Genomic DNA, 18,967 nt, shown 5'->3' with positions numbered 1-18,967 from the left:
AGCCCCAAGTGGTGTTGCCAAGGGCAAGGAGAAAAGGATTAGAAGTCATATTGGAAGAAGTTTAAGCTAAATGTCATTGAAGTTATAATTTGTAAATTATTAAAGCTGTTATGTATCATTGTTAACGATGTTGAAATATTGTATTGACGATTAAGGATACTCTATTTATGAATAATTGACTAAGGAATTATGTCTATGCATGTGCTGTATGATTGGAAAAGCTAGATGAAAGGAAAAGAAAAAGAAAAGGCAAGAATGGTATGAAAAAGAGATAAAGTTGACTTTTTTGGAGCAAAGTTTAACCAACATGTTTTCAATAATTGGATGAATCTGGATCTGAAACTTGGCATACTTATAGATCTCATTTTTAGCTTTAAAACAAGTGGTAATTTATTAAATTCAGAGTTTTGTAAAGAAAGTTATGCCCTTCCAAAGATGGACATAAATCCCGGAAAATTGAAAAATGATCAAATAAACAGTACCATTTTAAATGAAATCTAGGAATGATGTATGAGATCTGGATACTAATGAGTATTTTTCCTCTAAAGAGCATGTCAAGAGCTTTCTATAGAACTTAGAACTATCACATTTTGATTTTTTCTACAATTAGCTATGAATTTTCAAAGTTGGCCTAAATTTGGATGAACATTGTATAGATAGAATGAAAAGCAAAATTTTGAAACTCAAATTTTTCACTCGGAAACATTTGGAAATGCTCTATAATGATTCCAATTGATGTATAATGAGTTATTAAAGGAGGTGTGAACCATTATCCAAATTTACAATTTTCCAACCAAACCCTAACTTATATTTCCTGAAATCAACCACCTAAATAAAAATCTAGGTCATAAAACTCCTACTCTAACCCCATAAGCTCGATTAATATCGTGATAATAAGTTAGAAGCCTCAAAGATTAAAAATATATTAATCCCTAATAAATTTTATCTTTCTATCAAAGGCTTAAAAATAAAAGAAGAAGCCAAAAAGAAAAAGTAGAATGAAAATAGCTTACCTAAATGTCTTAGATGAGCCCAAGTAAAACCCTTACTTTCTCACACCCTATTTCTCCCTCTCACACTCGCTCACTGTTACGGCGATGGAAGAAGACATGGACCATAGGGAGGAAAGAATGAAAGCTGGAAGGGAAGACAAAAACAAAAGATTTAACAATTAGAGGAATTCTTAGGTACTCTGGGAGTACCAGCTCATCTGTACACTAACTAATGAAAACATTCCATTTGGATAAGTTTAAATCTACGTGACAGCTTATGTGTGAATTTTTAGATTTATAGTATTTTAATAGTTTCTTTAATAAGCTTCCATTTTTCTAAAACCTTCTAACTCTCTTTCGAATGCATTTCTCCGATTCCCTCTGACCCATTTTCTCTCTCTCTCTCATCTTCAGATCTATTCTCTCTCCCTCCCCCTCTCTATCCCTTCCAGTCTTCCACCATTAAAGCAAGGTCAAAGAAGTTTTAACAATATTAGAGGAGCATTTATCGTATCGGAAGGTGCTCGGACTTGACAGAGCTGCCTCCGTCGTGGCTAGGAATGGCATCAAGAATAATACCTTACTTTCGCCATCATCTTCTTCATCAAAACCATCTTCTTTCTTTTCTCTTTTCTCACGCACAGTATCTTATACATGCCTGTGTGCTTTTGCTTGTGAAGGCCCATTTATCACACTGTTAAGTGGATTTCCCCCTTTCAGCGTGACTGCTTGTAAACTAATGAATGTTGCTGAAGGCTAGACCAAAGCCACAGGTCTCAGACGTTGCTTTAATGGTAGAACGAATAGAGAGGGATGAGGAAGGGGAAGGAAAGAAAAAAGATCTGAAGAGATTTGGGGGTTGTTGAGGATAAGAGAGATGCGCCAAAAAAGAGTTAGAAAATTTAAAAAAAAATGGCGGTTTTTTCAAAATTATTAAAATATGAAAATTCACACATAAGCTACCACGTAGGTTAAATTTATCCAAATAGGGTGTTCTCATTGGTCAGTGCACAGGTGAGCTGGCACTCCCAATGTACCTAAGAATTCGTCTAACAATTAAGGTACACATGACCTCACTATTGAAATGTTTATATATATATATATATATATATATTATGAAGGGCCACAGCCTAGGAGGGGGATTAACCCCCCCTCACAGCAGTAAGTGGCCACGCCCTTTTTTTAATTATTTTTATATATTTATATATAATAATTTTTAAAAAAAAATTTTATTCTTTTTATAATTTTTACATATATCACAAAAATTCTGATTTACAATTTATTCAATAAGATTTAATTTTAAATATTATTAATTAATCTCATTCACATATAACTTAAATCCTAAAATAAAATTTAAAAAATTGGAATGTTACAACATATGTTAGTGGAAGTGTTAAAATAAAATTCAATAAGATTTTCTTGCATATACTTGCTCACCATATGAAAAATAGAGTTATTTAGTTTGAGTTTGGAAGGTCAGGAAAAACCATAAGTTAGTACTTCAAGATTGTTTTAAAAGCAGTTGTCCGCCTCCAAGGTGAGTTGTTTAAAACACCTAGGCCAATTCTTGGAGATTTAACTAATAAGAGGTGGAAGTGGTTTAAGGTAAAATATAAAACTAATATGTCTGTTTTTTTAAGAGGAAAATTTTGTTTCATGATTGACGAATAATTGTAGGGCTACCTTGGTGCACTTGATGGAACTCACATAAGGATTTAAGTTCCCATAGATATAAAAGGTTGGTATTGAAATAGTAAGGAGGATATAACTACTAGTGTTCTTGGTGTTTGCTCTCAAAATAGTGAATTTATATTTGTATTTTTGGGATGAGAAGGATCTGCAGCTAACAGCAGGGTGTTGAGAGATGCAATTACCTGACCAAATGGTTTCAAAGTCCCTCAAGGTATAAATTTAAACTGTGTTGTATAATTTCATTTACTTCCTATATTTTAATAGTGATAATATGTTATATGCAGGGAATTATTATCTAGTTGATATGGGATACACAAATTGTGAAGGCTTTCTTACCCCATAAAGAGGACAATGGTATCATCTAAGTGAGTAGCGTAATAAAGGACATCCAGAATCTCCTTGAGAGTGTTTTAACATGCGACATTGATCTGCTAGGAATGCCATTAAATGAGCACTTAGGATCTTAAAGATGTGTTGGGCAATATTAAGAGTGCATCATACTATTCTATTTAAACTCAAAATCGATATATAGTTGATTGTTGTCTACTACATAATCTCATTATGTGAGACAACACAGATGATCCCATTATGGATGAATTTGATTCAATGGATCAACAAAATCACCAAGAAGATAATAATATGGCTAATCCCATATCAACCATCGAACCATCAAATGCCTGGAGGACTTTCCGAGAGAATATGGCTAATAAAATATTTAATGCTTTTAGGGCTTGTAGGATAGATAATGTTTGTAAATTATTAACAAAATTGGACCTATATTTTTTATGTTTGATTATGTGTCTGTTTGACATTTTAACAGTATTGGTTATTATGATTTTGATGAACTTGTACTATTATATCTTTTTATCACTTGTATTCTATAATTTATTATCTCTTATAAGTTTAAATTTTATATGATTCTCATTGCTATTTCTTTACATCATATATATAGAATGGAAACACATAAAGATAACAGTAAAGGAATTAAGCATGTTTGGACTACTCAAGAAGATAGCATTATGGTTGAATGCCTAGTCTAACTAAAAACCAACAAAAAATTTGTCATAGATACAGGGTTCAGTGTTGGGTATTTAAAAGAGCTAAAGGACATGCTAGAGATGAAACTTCCAAGTTGTGGATTGAAAGCTAGCCCTCATATTATGTGCAGGTTGAGGACCTTCAAAAAGCAATGACAAATTGTACATGATATGGTGCACGACAAAAATACTTCTGGTTTTGGATGGGATCTTAACAAGAAGTGTGTGACAGCTGAAGAACATATATGGGCTAACTATGTGAAGATAATTGCACGTTATATCTTACTAGTATTATTAATATATACTAGTAATAATACTTAAATTGTATCATTCTATTTATTTTTCATTTTCTAGTTAAGAAAGAAGCTGAAAATTTTAGGAATAGGTACTTGCCCCACTTTTAAAAGCTATCATACGTTTGGGCTAAGGATCATGTAATAGGAACGGGAGCAGAGATGCTTGCATCTCTTGGTGAGGATGATGAAGAAGATTCTAAAATTGAAGCTAAAGTCAATGCTGAACAAGCACTTAATACTGATACAAATTTTGCTATGTTTGAGCAACAACCTTCATAGCTAACTAATGTCAATTTATCAGTAAAACGAAAGCAAAGGAGTTGTTGCAATGCGACAGAGTTGCTTGCTGACACTTTAAAGGAATCTTCCTCCAACATGGGCAAACTAATAAAGTTTACTGGCAATTTATGTAAAGAATTTGCAAAAATGCATATTCTAGAAGATTTGGTCCTATTGACGCAAATAGAGTAGAGGAAATATATAGGCAACTTATGAGAATACAAGATCTTTCTTGGGGTGAAATTAACAAGGCTCATGTTAAAATTATAGAGTCCTCATCACTAGCTGTTAGATTCTCATTAGTCCCTGAAAGCAAGATGGTTGCTTGGGTGCGCAGCCTTTTTAAATAAATAAGCAGCACCTTTAAATCTTTTTTTATTAGGATTCTAGTGGTTGTAGACATTATCTTAATGTTTTAAAATTTAAATTGATGAGGACATGATTTAAATTATTAGTTCTTATGCATAAATTTACATATTTACTTATTGGCTCAATTCCATATTTATTTGAAAATTATTCTTCTAGTTATAATATAGTTATAATATATAAATATATGTATGTATGAATGTGTGTGCATGAGTGCAATATATATATATATATATGTATCTGTGTGTATTAAATTTCTTGTTAATATTTCTAATATACTATCTCTCACACCACTTATTATTCTTCCATTTGTTATCAATAACTCTATCGAAAATAAGCTTTTATTAATAATTGATCTTTTGCAATATAAATTTAAACTTGCATTGTACTTTAATTTATTATATATAAAAAAATTATACTTTAATTTATTACATATATGGATAAGGGGTAATTTTGCCTCTTATTTTACTATTGTATACGTGGATAAGGTTAGCATGTATATTGGACATGAAAAAACAAAAAACAAAAAATTTTAATTCATTATATATAAGGGTAATTTTGTCTTTTGATATATTATTTTTATCTATTCCCCTATTGTTCTTAATCCAACCAAACGTTTTTATACCTATGCATAATGGTGTACCAAACAAACTCATGTAATCATTATTATATTACATTTCATTACATTCTATTATATTTCCTACTATCAAGTGAACCAAACCAAACGGGGCATGATTGTTTTCTATTAAAGTACCTTAAAACAGTGGGCATTTCCTAAAATTTCAGCTTCTAGAAATTTAGCCCAACTAGTACTTATCTTCATACTTCAAAACTATGCATATATCTTGCATTGTTCTCAAGGTGCCTTGTACGCTTTGTTTTCAACAAATTTCAACTTTTTTCTTGTCACGTTTTTTAAATTTCAAACTCGTTAAAATAAATAAATGTGGTCCTTTGACTACATTACAACATTAGCTATTTATAACTATCCCATTTTAGTACGTTAATTAGGTTCAATTTGATGAAAATTAAACCCTATTAAATTTTGAAAGACAATTTTGCATATTGGTTTCGTCTTTTTTTATTTTTGTTGAATCCTTTAATTTGTGAGATTTTAATGTCCATCTTTTGTATTGACCCATATTGTATGTTCTAACCCATTCCTAGTTTTAATAAACAAAGATTGGTTGTAATAGGACAATACTTACTTCAAGCTATTTATATTTATTATGTCAAGTTCATCAATTACACATAGTTATGTGTCCTATTTTTAAAATATTAGTATTTAATAGTATTTAATTATAAATTCAAATGAATTAAAAAAAAAAGACACATAACTATGTGTGATTGAAGAACTTGATATAATAGATATAAAGATATTGATATGAGTTTTTTTCATTATAACATTACGTTGTGGAAGTCTTGGATAATAAACATTGAATTTCTCAGGCCACAAAAAAAACAATGAATTTCGAATACTTGGGGTTTTGAGGTTCAAACGTTTTAGGATAATTTCCCTACAATAGCTAGAGGTGTTTTAGACACAATGCCGTGAATGTTTCTGTAATATTGAACTGGATTTGGTTGAGTAAAGTCATAGATCAAAAGTGGCTTTGTCGAAAAGTTTCGTGGTTGGGTTTGATCCGATTTGGTACAAGGATTATCGTCCCAGCCCCAGGAGCTTTCTGGTTCACTTTATTGGGTCTTCAGCCAGTCGGGTCGCATTTCATATCAGATCGGGTCCTAGGGGTCCGGATGAGTGAGGAAGAGGAACGGTATAGTGGTCTTTTGGACCTGGGTTTAAATAAGAACAATTGAATGAGGCGCTGGGCTGAACCGTTTCACTCAAAGTGAGACATTGTTTTACATTCAGATGGCTGGGCCCAACTGGAGACCCAATCTGAACAAAAAAGCACTTCTAGGAGAATCACACTATTTCACTTATAGGGGTATTTGTATTAGCTTTTCAGAAGTAATTTTATGGTATTCAAGATAAGTATGTGAGAAAATTTTTATCTCAATTTATATAAAAATACTATTTTTAATTGATTTTGATATTTTCCAAGCAACCCCTTAATGAAATGGTGCTTTACTATTTTTGAGTTCTTGGTTGAGAAAGTTTGAGCCAAGAGCCAGGGTTTCTAGCCTAACACAAGATGATAATAATTATTATTAAATAAACTACTCCCTCTTGTTCATATTATAAGTTACTTCTAACTAATTCACATGTACTTATAAAAAAAGTTAAAAACATTAAATTTGTTATAAAATTTAAGTAATTTAATATTACTCTTATTAATTAATTATACTAAATTCTAACATCATATTAATTTTTGCTTTCTTCAGCTACCTTTATTAAATATGGGCAAGGAAATCCATCCTATCCAACTCGAAACAAGCTAGGTTTTTCAAGGGTATGGGCAAAAATTACAGCACATTCATCCTTTGGGCAGAGCATCAGACAAGGTCTATATCTTGCCTAACTCTACCCATGTGAAATCCTACTAGCAATGTTTTAAAGCCAAACAATATGTTGAACCGGAAAAGCTAGTAGATCACGATTGAAACGGTTAGATTGAGTAAACCTTTTGGTTGAACTGATGTTGTAATAATTATAACAAAAATAATATTATATACTTATATAATAATATATATGCAAGAAATAAAATATCAAATTATTTTTGAAAATTTTAAGAAAATTAAATAGTGTATATATATACACATATAAATACATATTAATCATTTTATATTTTGACAAAAAATTATTTTATATAAGAATATGGAAATAAATTTTATATAAGAATAAAAGTGAAAATATAAAAGAAAATAAGAAATGAAAGCCGAGCAAAAATATATAATCATTTATTAAGATTAAGAAAGGTGTCTTGCACTTTGCTTCTGAAGTCATTTGACTTTGTTAAAAAAAAAAAGAGTGGCATTCTTAGTAAATGTTTAATACTGGCAAGTAATAAATTAAAACGGTTCCTTTATGGTACTCAAAACTTTTTCTACCTCTGCAATTTTTTTTTCCTTAAAGTATAGGTATTTTCCTTAACGTATAGGTATTTTCTTATTGGAGACAATTTTATTCGAGACATTGTCGGATACTGAATGTAGGCACCTCTCTCAACGGGGGTTCGAATATTGGTTAGTCACATTGTAAGGGACTAACCCATTCTATTAGATCTCATCCCTTTTAGGGAAATAAATTGGATATTTCTCATATTCGAACACCAAACCTCAAGATTGGAACAAGCAGAAATAGCCAATCAAGCTAACGGATTTTTATTCTACCTCTGCAATTTTAAAACACAACATACTCAACATTTCACCATTTCTCCCCTTCCAGGTCTAGAGCTTCGTCAGGTCCCCTTTCACGGCCGACCTTGTAAACGTGGGTAAATTTGTGTTTAAAGTTGTACTCCTCCGGTTCTAATTATAAGACCCAATTGACTATTTGAGGAGATTAAGGAAGTAAGTTAAGTTGGTTAGTTATAATAAATAAGTATTGTCATTCCTAAAATATCCTTGCTAATTAAGTATATTGGCTAAAACTATCATTATTAGAAGGATTATCTTGAAAAAAATACATAAATATAAGAGATAAAATGGATCGGGGTCTTATAATTAGGACCAAATAAAAAGTCAAATTGGGTCTTATAATAAGGACCGGAGGAGTATTTTTTCTCGTTCCTTTCATGCTATCTTCTTCCATCATCTCCTTTGATCTCCTTTCTTTTTCTCTGGCTTGCTCAATATGAAGGTCATCAACCTTCTTCTTCCATTTTGCGGCCGAGCGAGTGAGAGTGGGGAATAAATTTGGACCGTTCGGTATTTGCAAAATCATCCCATTTTTTTACTTTACTCCGACTTCCGACCCAAAAGTCGGTTGGAAACAACTCTAAACGACTTAACTAGCTAAGGGGTAGATCGTGCGAAACAAACAGGAGAGTGTTTTGGTCACCGGCTAGTCCTGTCCAATTTTTAATACATTGCCTATTAATTAGTACTCTTTCTAATTCTTATTATGAGTTTCAAATAACTAATTTGTAAATAATAAATAATTAATTAAAATTAGTTAAAAATAATAAATAAGTTGAAAATAGACTTTTGTTTCTAAATATGCCATTATAATAAATAAGAAAAAAGATAAAAGAAGATGTGTGGGAAAAAGTGATGAGAGAGAAATAATTAAAGACAACATTAAAAAAAATACATTAAATGTTTAGATAAACTCAAATTGAAATTTATAAAATGGATTACACTCTGCCTTTCTCCAAATTTAAAGCTTATAAATAGGATCAGAGGAAATATTTTACAATAAGGACTAGAGGAAACAGTTTCTATAATTGCATTTGGGCCCCATAATTATTTTTCGTTTTACCCAATATTTCCGTAAATTACACTATGACCTTAGAAATTTTTGTAAAATTATATTTTAGATCCCACACTTCCATAATTATATTTTTATCCCACGCCTCTCCCAAAAACACCTCCAAAAACTTCATCCAAAGTCCCTAAATTTTACCTAATTGTTAATAGTCTGGAGACTCATGAAATTTGTTTAGCATGTCTCAGAAGTTATGAAAATCTTATAATTTTATAACAATCATTATTAGCTTTTAAAATCAATTTGAATATTTTAATATTTAATAATGTTTGGTTAATATTTAAAATTTTAATGTCAATATTTTTTATTAATGGCGTTATCGTTGAAAGACTAATAAGACATTTTATAAAATTAAAGAATTAAAATGAAATTTAATATAAAATTAAAAAAACTATATATACACTTTTGTCTATTATAAATAATAAATTGTGAAGATTTTATGGTACAGGGGCAACAATACATAATGGGAAGGTGTATAAAATGCTGCAGTACTTATTCTGCTTGGTAGAGTTATTAACAGATGCATTGTATAAGTGCAAGTTAGGTGAGTGTTCCATTTTGTAGTTCTCCTCACATTGATGTGTTCTTCAGTTTGAACCGTACTCCACAATTATACCCTCAATATAAATTATTTATTGATATACTCCGAAATTTGGTGCACCATTTTTGCAAATCAGATCAGAAGTTTTCCCTTTTTCTCGAAGACTGGGTGATAAATAAAATCTGGATAGTAAAATAAAAGATTAATACTCCCTCCGGTCCTGTATATAAGTTTTATTCTTGGAGAAGGGTTTGGTTCAAAATATAAGGTTTATTTTTTTAGTTTGTCTAAGCATTTATTACTTTTTTTCCCTTATTTTGCTTTTAGTTGACTGTATTTATTGCTCCCTCTCTCTTATTAATATTACTCCTATATATTCTCTTTTATTACTCCTCTTGTCCTTAATATAAGATCTATTTAACTAATTGATTAGATTAAAAAAGTTAGGTAAGTTAGTTAATTATAAGAAATATAACATATTTTTCCTAAAACACCATAATCATCTTCCTTAATATCCTCCCCCCTCTTTTATTTGATTGTGGTTGAGGGAATATCTATAGAAGTAATTTAAAAAAAGCGATAAATATGATAAATATGTCTTATATTTAGAACCAATATCAACTCAATAATTAGGTCCTATATTAAGGACCGAATGAGTACTTTTTTATTTGTTGCCTCTCTCATTTACTCTCTTAATAAATAAGGCAAATTTTTTGAAAAATAACATTACATTTCTGACCTATTTATTATTTTTAACTAATTTTAACTGCTAGTTTGTTAAACATGATTCGGTTATTGAAACATATATATAAGATCGAAAGGAGTATAATATTTGGTCTTTAAAATTTGAGTTCATTTTGATTTTGTGGTCTCTCAAATTTAAGACATGTACTTTTAATTCTTGAAATTTAGTTCATCTCAAAATGTTACTCCCACACGGTCTAAGAGTGTTAAAATTTGTTGAAATATCACAAACAGCTTTAAAGTAATATATGTCTCATCAGATAGCATCTAGTTGGATTTTGTATGGATAAGAGGGGGAAAAAATAGGTCCTCAAAACGCAACACAAATAATGATTATAGGATGAGTTCTCAAAATGCAACGCAATGAACAACTCTTCAAATGAACAACGAGAAAAAGGTAAGCTAAACAGCTGCATTTTAAGGACTCTTCTTTTTTTTTTCATCTCTCTATTATTCATATAAGATCTAGATAAGTGCAATTTAGTGAGTCTACATCATCACTTTAACATCATTTATGATACTTTAACGGATTTTAACAATAGAATTACATTTTCAGAGACTAACATTTTGAAACGAACTAAATTTTAAGGCCTAAACTAATGAATTTGAAATTTGAGGAACTAAAATCAAAACCAAAAATTATATTTGTGAACACCTTACTTTGTCCAGGCCCAGTAATAAATAATAAACCAAATAAATAAAATAAATAAATAAAATCCTCCTTGTTCTCGAGCAAAAAGGTTAACAATGCTAATTAAGGTTAAGCCAATTCCTCATAAGCATTGTTCTCGAGCTTCTCTCTTTTGCTAACAAGTTTTGTTGCGAGAAGATGTTATCTCCCTGTGATACCCATTTAATTAGCATGTGTGATTTGTGATACGGAATATGCATTGTTAATGATTGAATATAAGGATTTTTTGTAGCCTGGAGGGTAGAGAGATGGATTAGCGACGGCTTGTGTTTCTTGGATAGCCTTAATGGAGGAAGCTTACGCACCTCCACTGCCATTATAGCTTGACCCGCATCCAGCAAAGGTGCCATATGTAAGTACACATGTTGGAATTTTGCTTCAGAAACTCATCGTGAAGAATGCAGAAAAGAGCTTAGTGGAAGCTTTGAAGGTAACCTTCGACTGGAACTCCATCCCATCATCTCCAGTCCTTCATTCTTTTGCTTTTCCTTTTTAATAAAAGCCACGTGGAGTTAAGTTAGAGCCGCATAAGATGAGTTATAACTGACTTATGAATAAAAAAGATGATAATATAAAAATTGAAAAGACAAAGGACTGAATCATAAATGAGTCAAAACTTCAGAAACTGAAAAGTCGCACCAATTCATAATTAAGAAATTGGGTTATAAGTGAGTTAAATGTTAAAATATTAAAATATTAATTTTTTCAGGAAAATTAATCCGAGATTTCTGTCTAAATATAAGCTTCAATTTTTTATTGGCTCTAAAATTTTTATATTTATAAATTGACATATTTACGAAAAATATAAAAGAAAAAAAAGTTTATGCATTGGCATTATTGCTCTGGTGCGATCAAAAAATATATATCTTTATATAAATGTGTGTAATATAGAATTTATGAAAAGTTGTACTGATTGTAAATTACAATTCACATTTATCCAGATACACTCCTTCAATTCTCCCCCAACGCACAGGCATTCAAGCTTTAATTTTCCTGGTCAAATTTTACTACCTTTAGATCTTAATTATAAGACTTTGTTTGTAGTCTTGTAATCAGAACTAGAGGTAGTAACAAAAAAATCCGTTTTATAATAAAATATTATTTTAATTTTAGCCTGTATATTTATGTTTTAATGTTTTATTGGGCATAAATTTGTATACTTATAAATAGATTATATATGGTGAAATTAAAAATATATAAATAAATATAACTGTACTAGATTAACTCGCCAATATATGTATATATGTACAAATATATATATATATATATATTCTAATCACATGATCATAATGAGATTAAAATATCAGTTTTTCTTGATTTCAGATCTAAACGTTGGATGAAACAGCACTATTCATCAAATCTCCAATAAAAAATTATAGATATCATCATCATTATATAATATACCATCAAGGAATGGGTTTAGGTTCAATAATTCTTATGTTCGTGAAAAGCCCTACTTGATCTATATAAGAAGTACTCTCTACGATAGTGTGAATCGAATTTAAACAAGAAAATAGAAGAAAGATCGATAACCATCATTGGGTGAGTTATTAAATATATAAAGATGTCTTCGGTTGGTCATACATTATAATCCACATCGTGGATCTCATTCAATCAAACAAAGTCTCGTCACATTATTTAATTTGCTAATTCGTACACGACGACATGATAAGAAGCGCATGGTCAACATCCACAAAAGCGCATATATACAAATGTGTGTGTCTTTGCTTCATTTCACACACCCACTTGCTAATTGCAACTTAGCTTCTTTTTCTCTCTTTAATTTTCATGATAATGATTATAATTTATTACATTTAGTTTTTAATATAAGAGTTAGTTCACTAATTTTAACAAAATAAAAAAATTTGTTAAGTTTGTTATTTATAATAAATAGGTGTGATCTTCTCTAAAATATTATTGCTAATAATAAATATTAGCTAAAACTAAAAAAAATTAATAAATACGAGAAACAAAATGATTAGGATATTATATTTACAACTAAATAGAATGTCAAATCAACTCTTATATTAAAGAGGGATAATAGTATTTGATTAGGGCCTAGTCATGTCTGAGAAATAAATCACATTGCTCATTATTTATAAAAAATAAAACTAATATACTTTTTTGTCCTAAGTAAAAGCGTTGGCCTTGCTCGTTAGTTCTTAATACAAAATTCCTATCACGAATTTTAATGAAATATTTATTATTCTGTTTTTTTTTAAATGCCCCATGTCTATCTCATTCTTAGTTAATTAGTTTACATAATGATTTTAATTTGATTATGGATAAATTTTTGACATTTAATTAGCTCCAATCAGTGTTCTTGAAATTAAAGTGGTTGACAGGGTTTTAATTATAAAAAGAACCAAAGTGAGTTTTTTTTTTTTTTAATTGCTTTTGTCGCTATCATCGTAAAAGCAAAACAAGTCTTTAGGTAAAGTAGGTCCATCATCCCTTTAATTTTCTAAGCAACTACTTTTTCTTTCGTACTCTCATAATGTGGATTTTCTCCAATGCGTAATTACTCAAAGATCCATTAATAAGATGACAAAGAAAGTAATAATTTAAATGACATGTGGGGTTTCCAACTTAACTCCCGTAGAAGTAATTTAATTTTTTTAAAGTAGAGAAATAAAGAAAGAAAATAAGTGAATGGAAAATATCTCGTTATCAGTACTAAAACAATAAAACACGTTCAGAAAATCTACAGTGTAAGGGAATTATTTACCACGACCATCTCAGCCTCAAAAAAAAAGGAAAAGAAAAGAAAGAAAGATAATAATGAACTATATTTTTATATCTGTGTGAAGTGAGCCTTGTCGAAGTAAAATCTGTGTCAGTCTTCCTATATCTCTTTATTTCACACCGTATTTCAAGAAATAAAAACCATTTTCTGCTTTGTTTTTTTTTTTTTTTTTTAGGGGTGATACATTTATGTTTTATATATTTCATTGACCTGCTTAAGCAAAAAGTGCCGAATATTAAAGTCTGGCCTCTCATCAATTATTCGATAGTTAAAAATGGGAAAATTGTCCCTTTATTTTAAATTGAATTTTCTGGGATATGATTCTGGGATGTGGAAGGAAGATAATAATGGCATTTTTTTTAGCAAAATATAATAATGGGATTTGAATGTTGGTTTTCATTAAATTATTTAATTACATTGGTATCTTAATCTTTCATATTCTTTATATCTTTATAATTTATAGTGGATTTCGATTATTTCCGTGTGATTTCGAAATATTTTAGTATCCTGCAAAATATTTCAAACGAAATTTGCTTTTGATTCCGTAATTCCATTGCCATTTATATATATATATATATATATATATATATATATATATATAAAGTAAGTGATGCAGCCCAGATTCACCCAATACACCCACATAGTATGTCTCCAACTAACAGTTAAATGTCCCACAAAGTTGTCATTATCTAGGTTACATCGCATAGAATGTCTTAAATTTTATATTCTTTACAGTTTTAACATTACTATTAATAACAAAACAAAACATTACTATTAAAATTCGGAAATCAAATCACTATTACAGAAAATATCATAAGGATTGGTTTTTGCTTTATTTAATGGTTATTATAACCATCAATATACAAGCGTTATTTTACTTCTGAGTTTATATTTGTCATTTTTTCATATACTTTTTAAAATATTTATACAACAAAAGAGAAATACAATTACAAAGATCAAAAATTCATATATTATACATTCAACCACATAAAAAAAAATCTAACAACAGTAAATTAATTCATATATTATACTTTCAACCATATTGGTTTATCCTCTACTGTATAAAGTTACCATAATACACATTCCATTGACCTTCCTTGCTTTTCACTACTTTGCAAATTGCAAAAATATCTTGTTCAATTCCATTCCCCAAAAAAAAAAGAAAAAGGAATGACCTCGGAGAAAATTATGCAGAACAAATCAAAATCATCAAATTTAATATGTGAAGTGGATAATAATGGCAGAGAATCATATATTTAAATTTAAAGGGAATCATGATCAAGTTAAAAAAAATTTCAGTTATGAATGAAATCAAAATTAGTCACAGGGGATCTTATCCCCTTTTTTTCCCCCAAATCTAGTATATTCATTGAACATGCCAAACAAAATCACCTTTTCTTGTTCATTGAGCTCATGTGAGCATACAATGGCAATAATTAAAGACAGGACCTTGAAACTTTTACAGCTACATTTGAATAATGACCTTGTTAGTTACTGTAATCCTTTACAGCTCACCCAAATCACTATTATATCTGCTTATAGAATAAGCAAGTTTGTTATAAAAATTGTGATTGATTAGTCTTTTCAATCTCATATATATGCAGCCTTCCTCGCTGTAAACTCCTTATCATCATTTAATGTAATGTCAACAGTAATAAATAAAAGATCTTTTGAGAAAATAACAATTATAATGCCACTTCAGAATCTTAATATAGAAACTAGATAACTAATTTGTTTAGATTTAAAAAATTAGTTAAATTAATTATTCATTAACCATGTAGGTTGGTTTTTCTAAAATACCCTCTTTAATTATTTACATTGAAAACTACTCCTTAATGTAAACCTACTAATTAACTTAAATTACAATGGTAATTATTGGGTAGATTTGTTTGGGTTAACTTATGATGAGGTGCCAGACAACATTTTTTTAAGCCTATAAGCCTCTCCAAATGTTTTAATTAAACTTATGTTATTCATTTAGTTTGCATCTTGGATTAATTTTGCCTAATAAGACTAGCAGTGACTAATCCTCTCATCATGAGGCCTTTACTTAAAAATAAACAACTGGCCACGGAATGCTTTCCATGCCTAAAGGTGGGATTCAAACCTCACCACTTGGTTAAAGGACTAAGAGAGAGGTAAGCACTAGGCCACACCCATATAGTTAAAATGGGTTAAATTGATTAGGTGACCAAGGGATTAAGCTTCTTTCTTTTTTCTATTGATAACGTATCCAAAAATATGTAGAATAGACCAATCTTATATACACCTACGTAATGAGAACCGGTTCATTTCAAGAAATCTAAAATCCATACATAATACTCCTCCGGTCCTTAATACAAGACCCATTTAACTAATTTGATTAGATTAAGGAAGTTAGGTAAGTTAGTTAATTATAAAAAATGTGACACATTTTTTCCAAAACACCATAATCATCTTTTTTAATACCATATCTCCCTCTTTTACTTGATTATGGTTGAGGGAGTATTCATAGGGATAATTTAGAGAAAATTGATAAATATGAGAAATGAGTCTTATATTTAAGATCAAAACTAACTTAACAATTAGGTCTTATATTAAGGACCGGAGAATTACTTTATTTGAAACGAAGATTTCCATTAAAAAATTATGTTTTTTCAAATGTTGGTTATCACTTTTTAACTTTAAAAAATTGAAAATTACAATATTCCAATCCTAGAAACATGCCTGGTTACGTTAAAGGTGATAAAATAAAAGCAAAAGCAAAAAACAAAAATTTGGGAAAAGAGAACTTAAAACGTATGATTTGTATTAAGACATTAAAAAGAAATATCCTTTCCACTGAAATTCCTTGTACTTTCGTTTCCCTTGTGAAGAAGAAACAAAACAGATTTGTACAATGGCGGCTTTCATTCGGCAACATCACTTGGCTCTCTGTCCCAATCTCCCAACAAACTCTAGATATACAATTAAACAGATATGTACACACCCAGACACAGCCTTCTCTTACAAGCAAAAAAAAGCTTAACAAAGCATCTTAACTTCCCGTGAGATCCTGAAACATGACAAGTGAATTTTTTTTTTAAAAAAAAGTCCAACCTAGATCCTCTAAAGAATGGCCTCAGAGATAACAGTGAGACCATTGTGACATGTGGGTCCCGTGCAGGTAATAGAGAAAGTTCAAAGCCTTCAAAAATCTCGTTTCACTTGCCATGAATTTATCAGATAACCTTATCATCAAAACCTCAAACACAGCAAAATTCCCAGAATCTACAGGGTCACACGAGGAATCTGAGTGTATGTTCTTTCTTCTTTGTTACACTTTGCTTTGATCTCTTCTGCACATCTTAGAGTTCTTTCAATGTGGTAGCCTCCTCCAATGCTTACTTCTCTCTCCAAATGACAGCAATAACTCTCAAACACACTCACATTTACATGCAACTTGAAACCCATTAAGAATAGAAATTCGAGCTCCAAGTTGTTCAATTCTTTCGTTGTCAACCCCCCAACCCTTGCAAAGTATGAATTTCTGTAATTCCTGTCATATCAAAGAATGAATTTGTTCCTTGTTAGTCCATTTTGCCCTGTTTCAACTCATAAGTCACATAAACATCATCCACCAATATCTTGGTGACCTAACATACAAGCACGGATTGGGACTGAAAGGTATGGACTTTGTCTCATATTAAGAAACCCCTTACCAAATATTTAGCCAGAACAAACTTTTGTTGTAATATTTTTTGAGTGTGTCAAAGAAAGGATCCTACATTAATTGGGAATATGGGAAGATAAAAACAAACTGAGTATTAATTGTGAACAGATTTTCCTATTCTTTACCTTCTCAGATTGATGGAAATTAACAAAGGTTCTTCTATTTTTTTTTTTTTTTTAAGATATCTCACAGTTAAGTCCCCATAATTGAAAAATACAGACACTGTAGTTCTGAATTCAATTTTCCCCATATATCAGACACAAATAGCTAATGACTTACTCAAAACTCAATGTCTATGTCAGAAAACAATAAAATTGATCACACGAACTCAGAAAAGTAGCTTAACCCAGCAAAGAGGACGAAATGTTTATGCACATAAGGTGTATGCGAAAATTCCGAAGAGGAAAAAGGTTGAATGGGAGAAGAAAGGAGAGGAAAACTTACATGTCTTCGACATACTTAGAAGCGATCATGATAGTTGTGATGAGAAGCCTGTGTACATTTCTGGCATTGATTCGAAACCCAGGATTGTTGTGGCAGAAGCGATCGATATAGACGTAAGCGACGACATATACGGATGGGCCAGCACGAGTGTAGCGAAAGATTCTCTCGAGGTAAGATTGAATGGTCATGTCAGGGATCTCTCTGCAATCGAAGATATCGGTGGTGGAAGCTCTGGACAAAGCCCAGGAACATTTCTTGACGATTCTCTGAGTTCGGGCCATGCTCCTCTCGATCAGGGAAGCTAAGACGTTTATGACTAACGGGGTGCTGGAATCTTGCTGGTATGTGTGGGAATACAAATCAGAGCGAAGCTTTCTTGGGGAAATTATCAAAGAGGAAGAAGACGACGCAGCCATGGATGGAAGGAGGAGGAAGTTGGGAAAAGTATTGTTGGGGGGGCTTTGGCAGTGTTGAAGGACTTTGGGGACGGGATTATATATATATAAGCGGGCGACCCCTGAACATAGTAGACACGCACAGAGGCACTTTGGGGAGTGAGGGGCTGAAAAAATTCTTACTTTGGTCAAAGGGAAAAGGAAAGTAGGAGGTATTATTATGTTTTAATTTCATTTTATTTTACTCATAAATTATGAGTTCCTTTTTTCTATATACAATAAATTATGAGTTCTAAAGACACAAGTTGCCCTGATAAATTCTTTAAACTATTTTTTCCTAAATTATATGCACAATTGGGGGAGGAATTGCATAAGACATTCACTTCCAATAATTTTATTTGGTTTTATGTGTTTTTCTCATATTTTTTTATATGAATAAAATTTTATACATATATATCTATGTATTTTACAAAATTTTCAAGAAATTGTATTATTTATAAATATCAAATAATAATAGTATTTGAGATTTCTTATTCAAAGGAGACTTCTTTTCCCAATTTTTCCTTAAATAAAACTCCACTAGAAAGGGCATTCTTCAACTGAGAATACCTAACTTGGCTCTAATCTAAATTGGTTGATAATATTGAATTAGCATGAAATATA

At 30.5% G+C, this 18,967-nt stretch overlaps 1 protein-coding gene across 1 annotated transcript; it reads right to left on the bottom strand.

Annotated features, from left to right (window-relative positions):
* Positions 1-16,698: 16,698 nt before the first annotated feature.
* On the bottom strand, positions 16,699-18,369 carry LOC114754335 (cyclin-U2-1-like). Its single transcript, XM_028943107.1, has 2 exons — positions 17,910-18,369; positions 16,699-17,291 (listed from the first exon to the last, which is right to left on the bottom strand). The coding sequence occupies exons 1-2, from the start codon at positions 18,323-18,325 to the stop codon at positions 17,024-17,026; spliced, it is 684 nt and encodes a 227-aa protein (XP_028798940.1). The 5' UTR covers positions 18,326-18,369; the 3' UTR covers positions 16,699-17,023.
* Between the last annotated feature and the right edge of the window lie 598 nt (positions 18,370-18,967).

This window comes from Neltuma alba, unplaced genomic scaffold (assembly GCF_004799145.2).
Source record: "Neltuma alba isolate B1F8T4 unplaced genomic scaffold, ASM479914v2 tig00010128_pilon, whole genome shotgun sequence".
Lineage (NCBI taxonomy): Eukaryota > Viridiplantae > Streptophyta > Magnoliopsida > Fabales > Fabaceae > Neltuma > Neltuma alba.
Note: the sequence above shows the minus strand (reverse complement) of the source record. Positions and strands in the feature narration are given on the sequence as shown.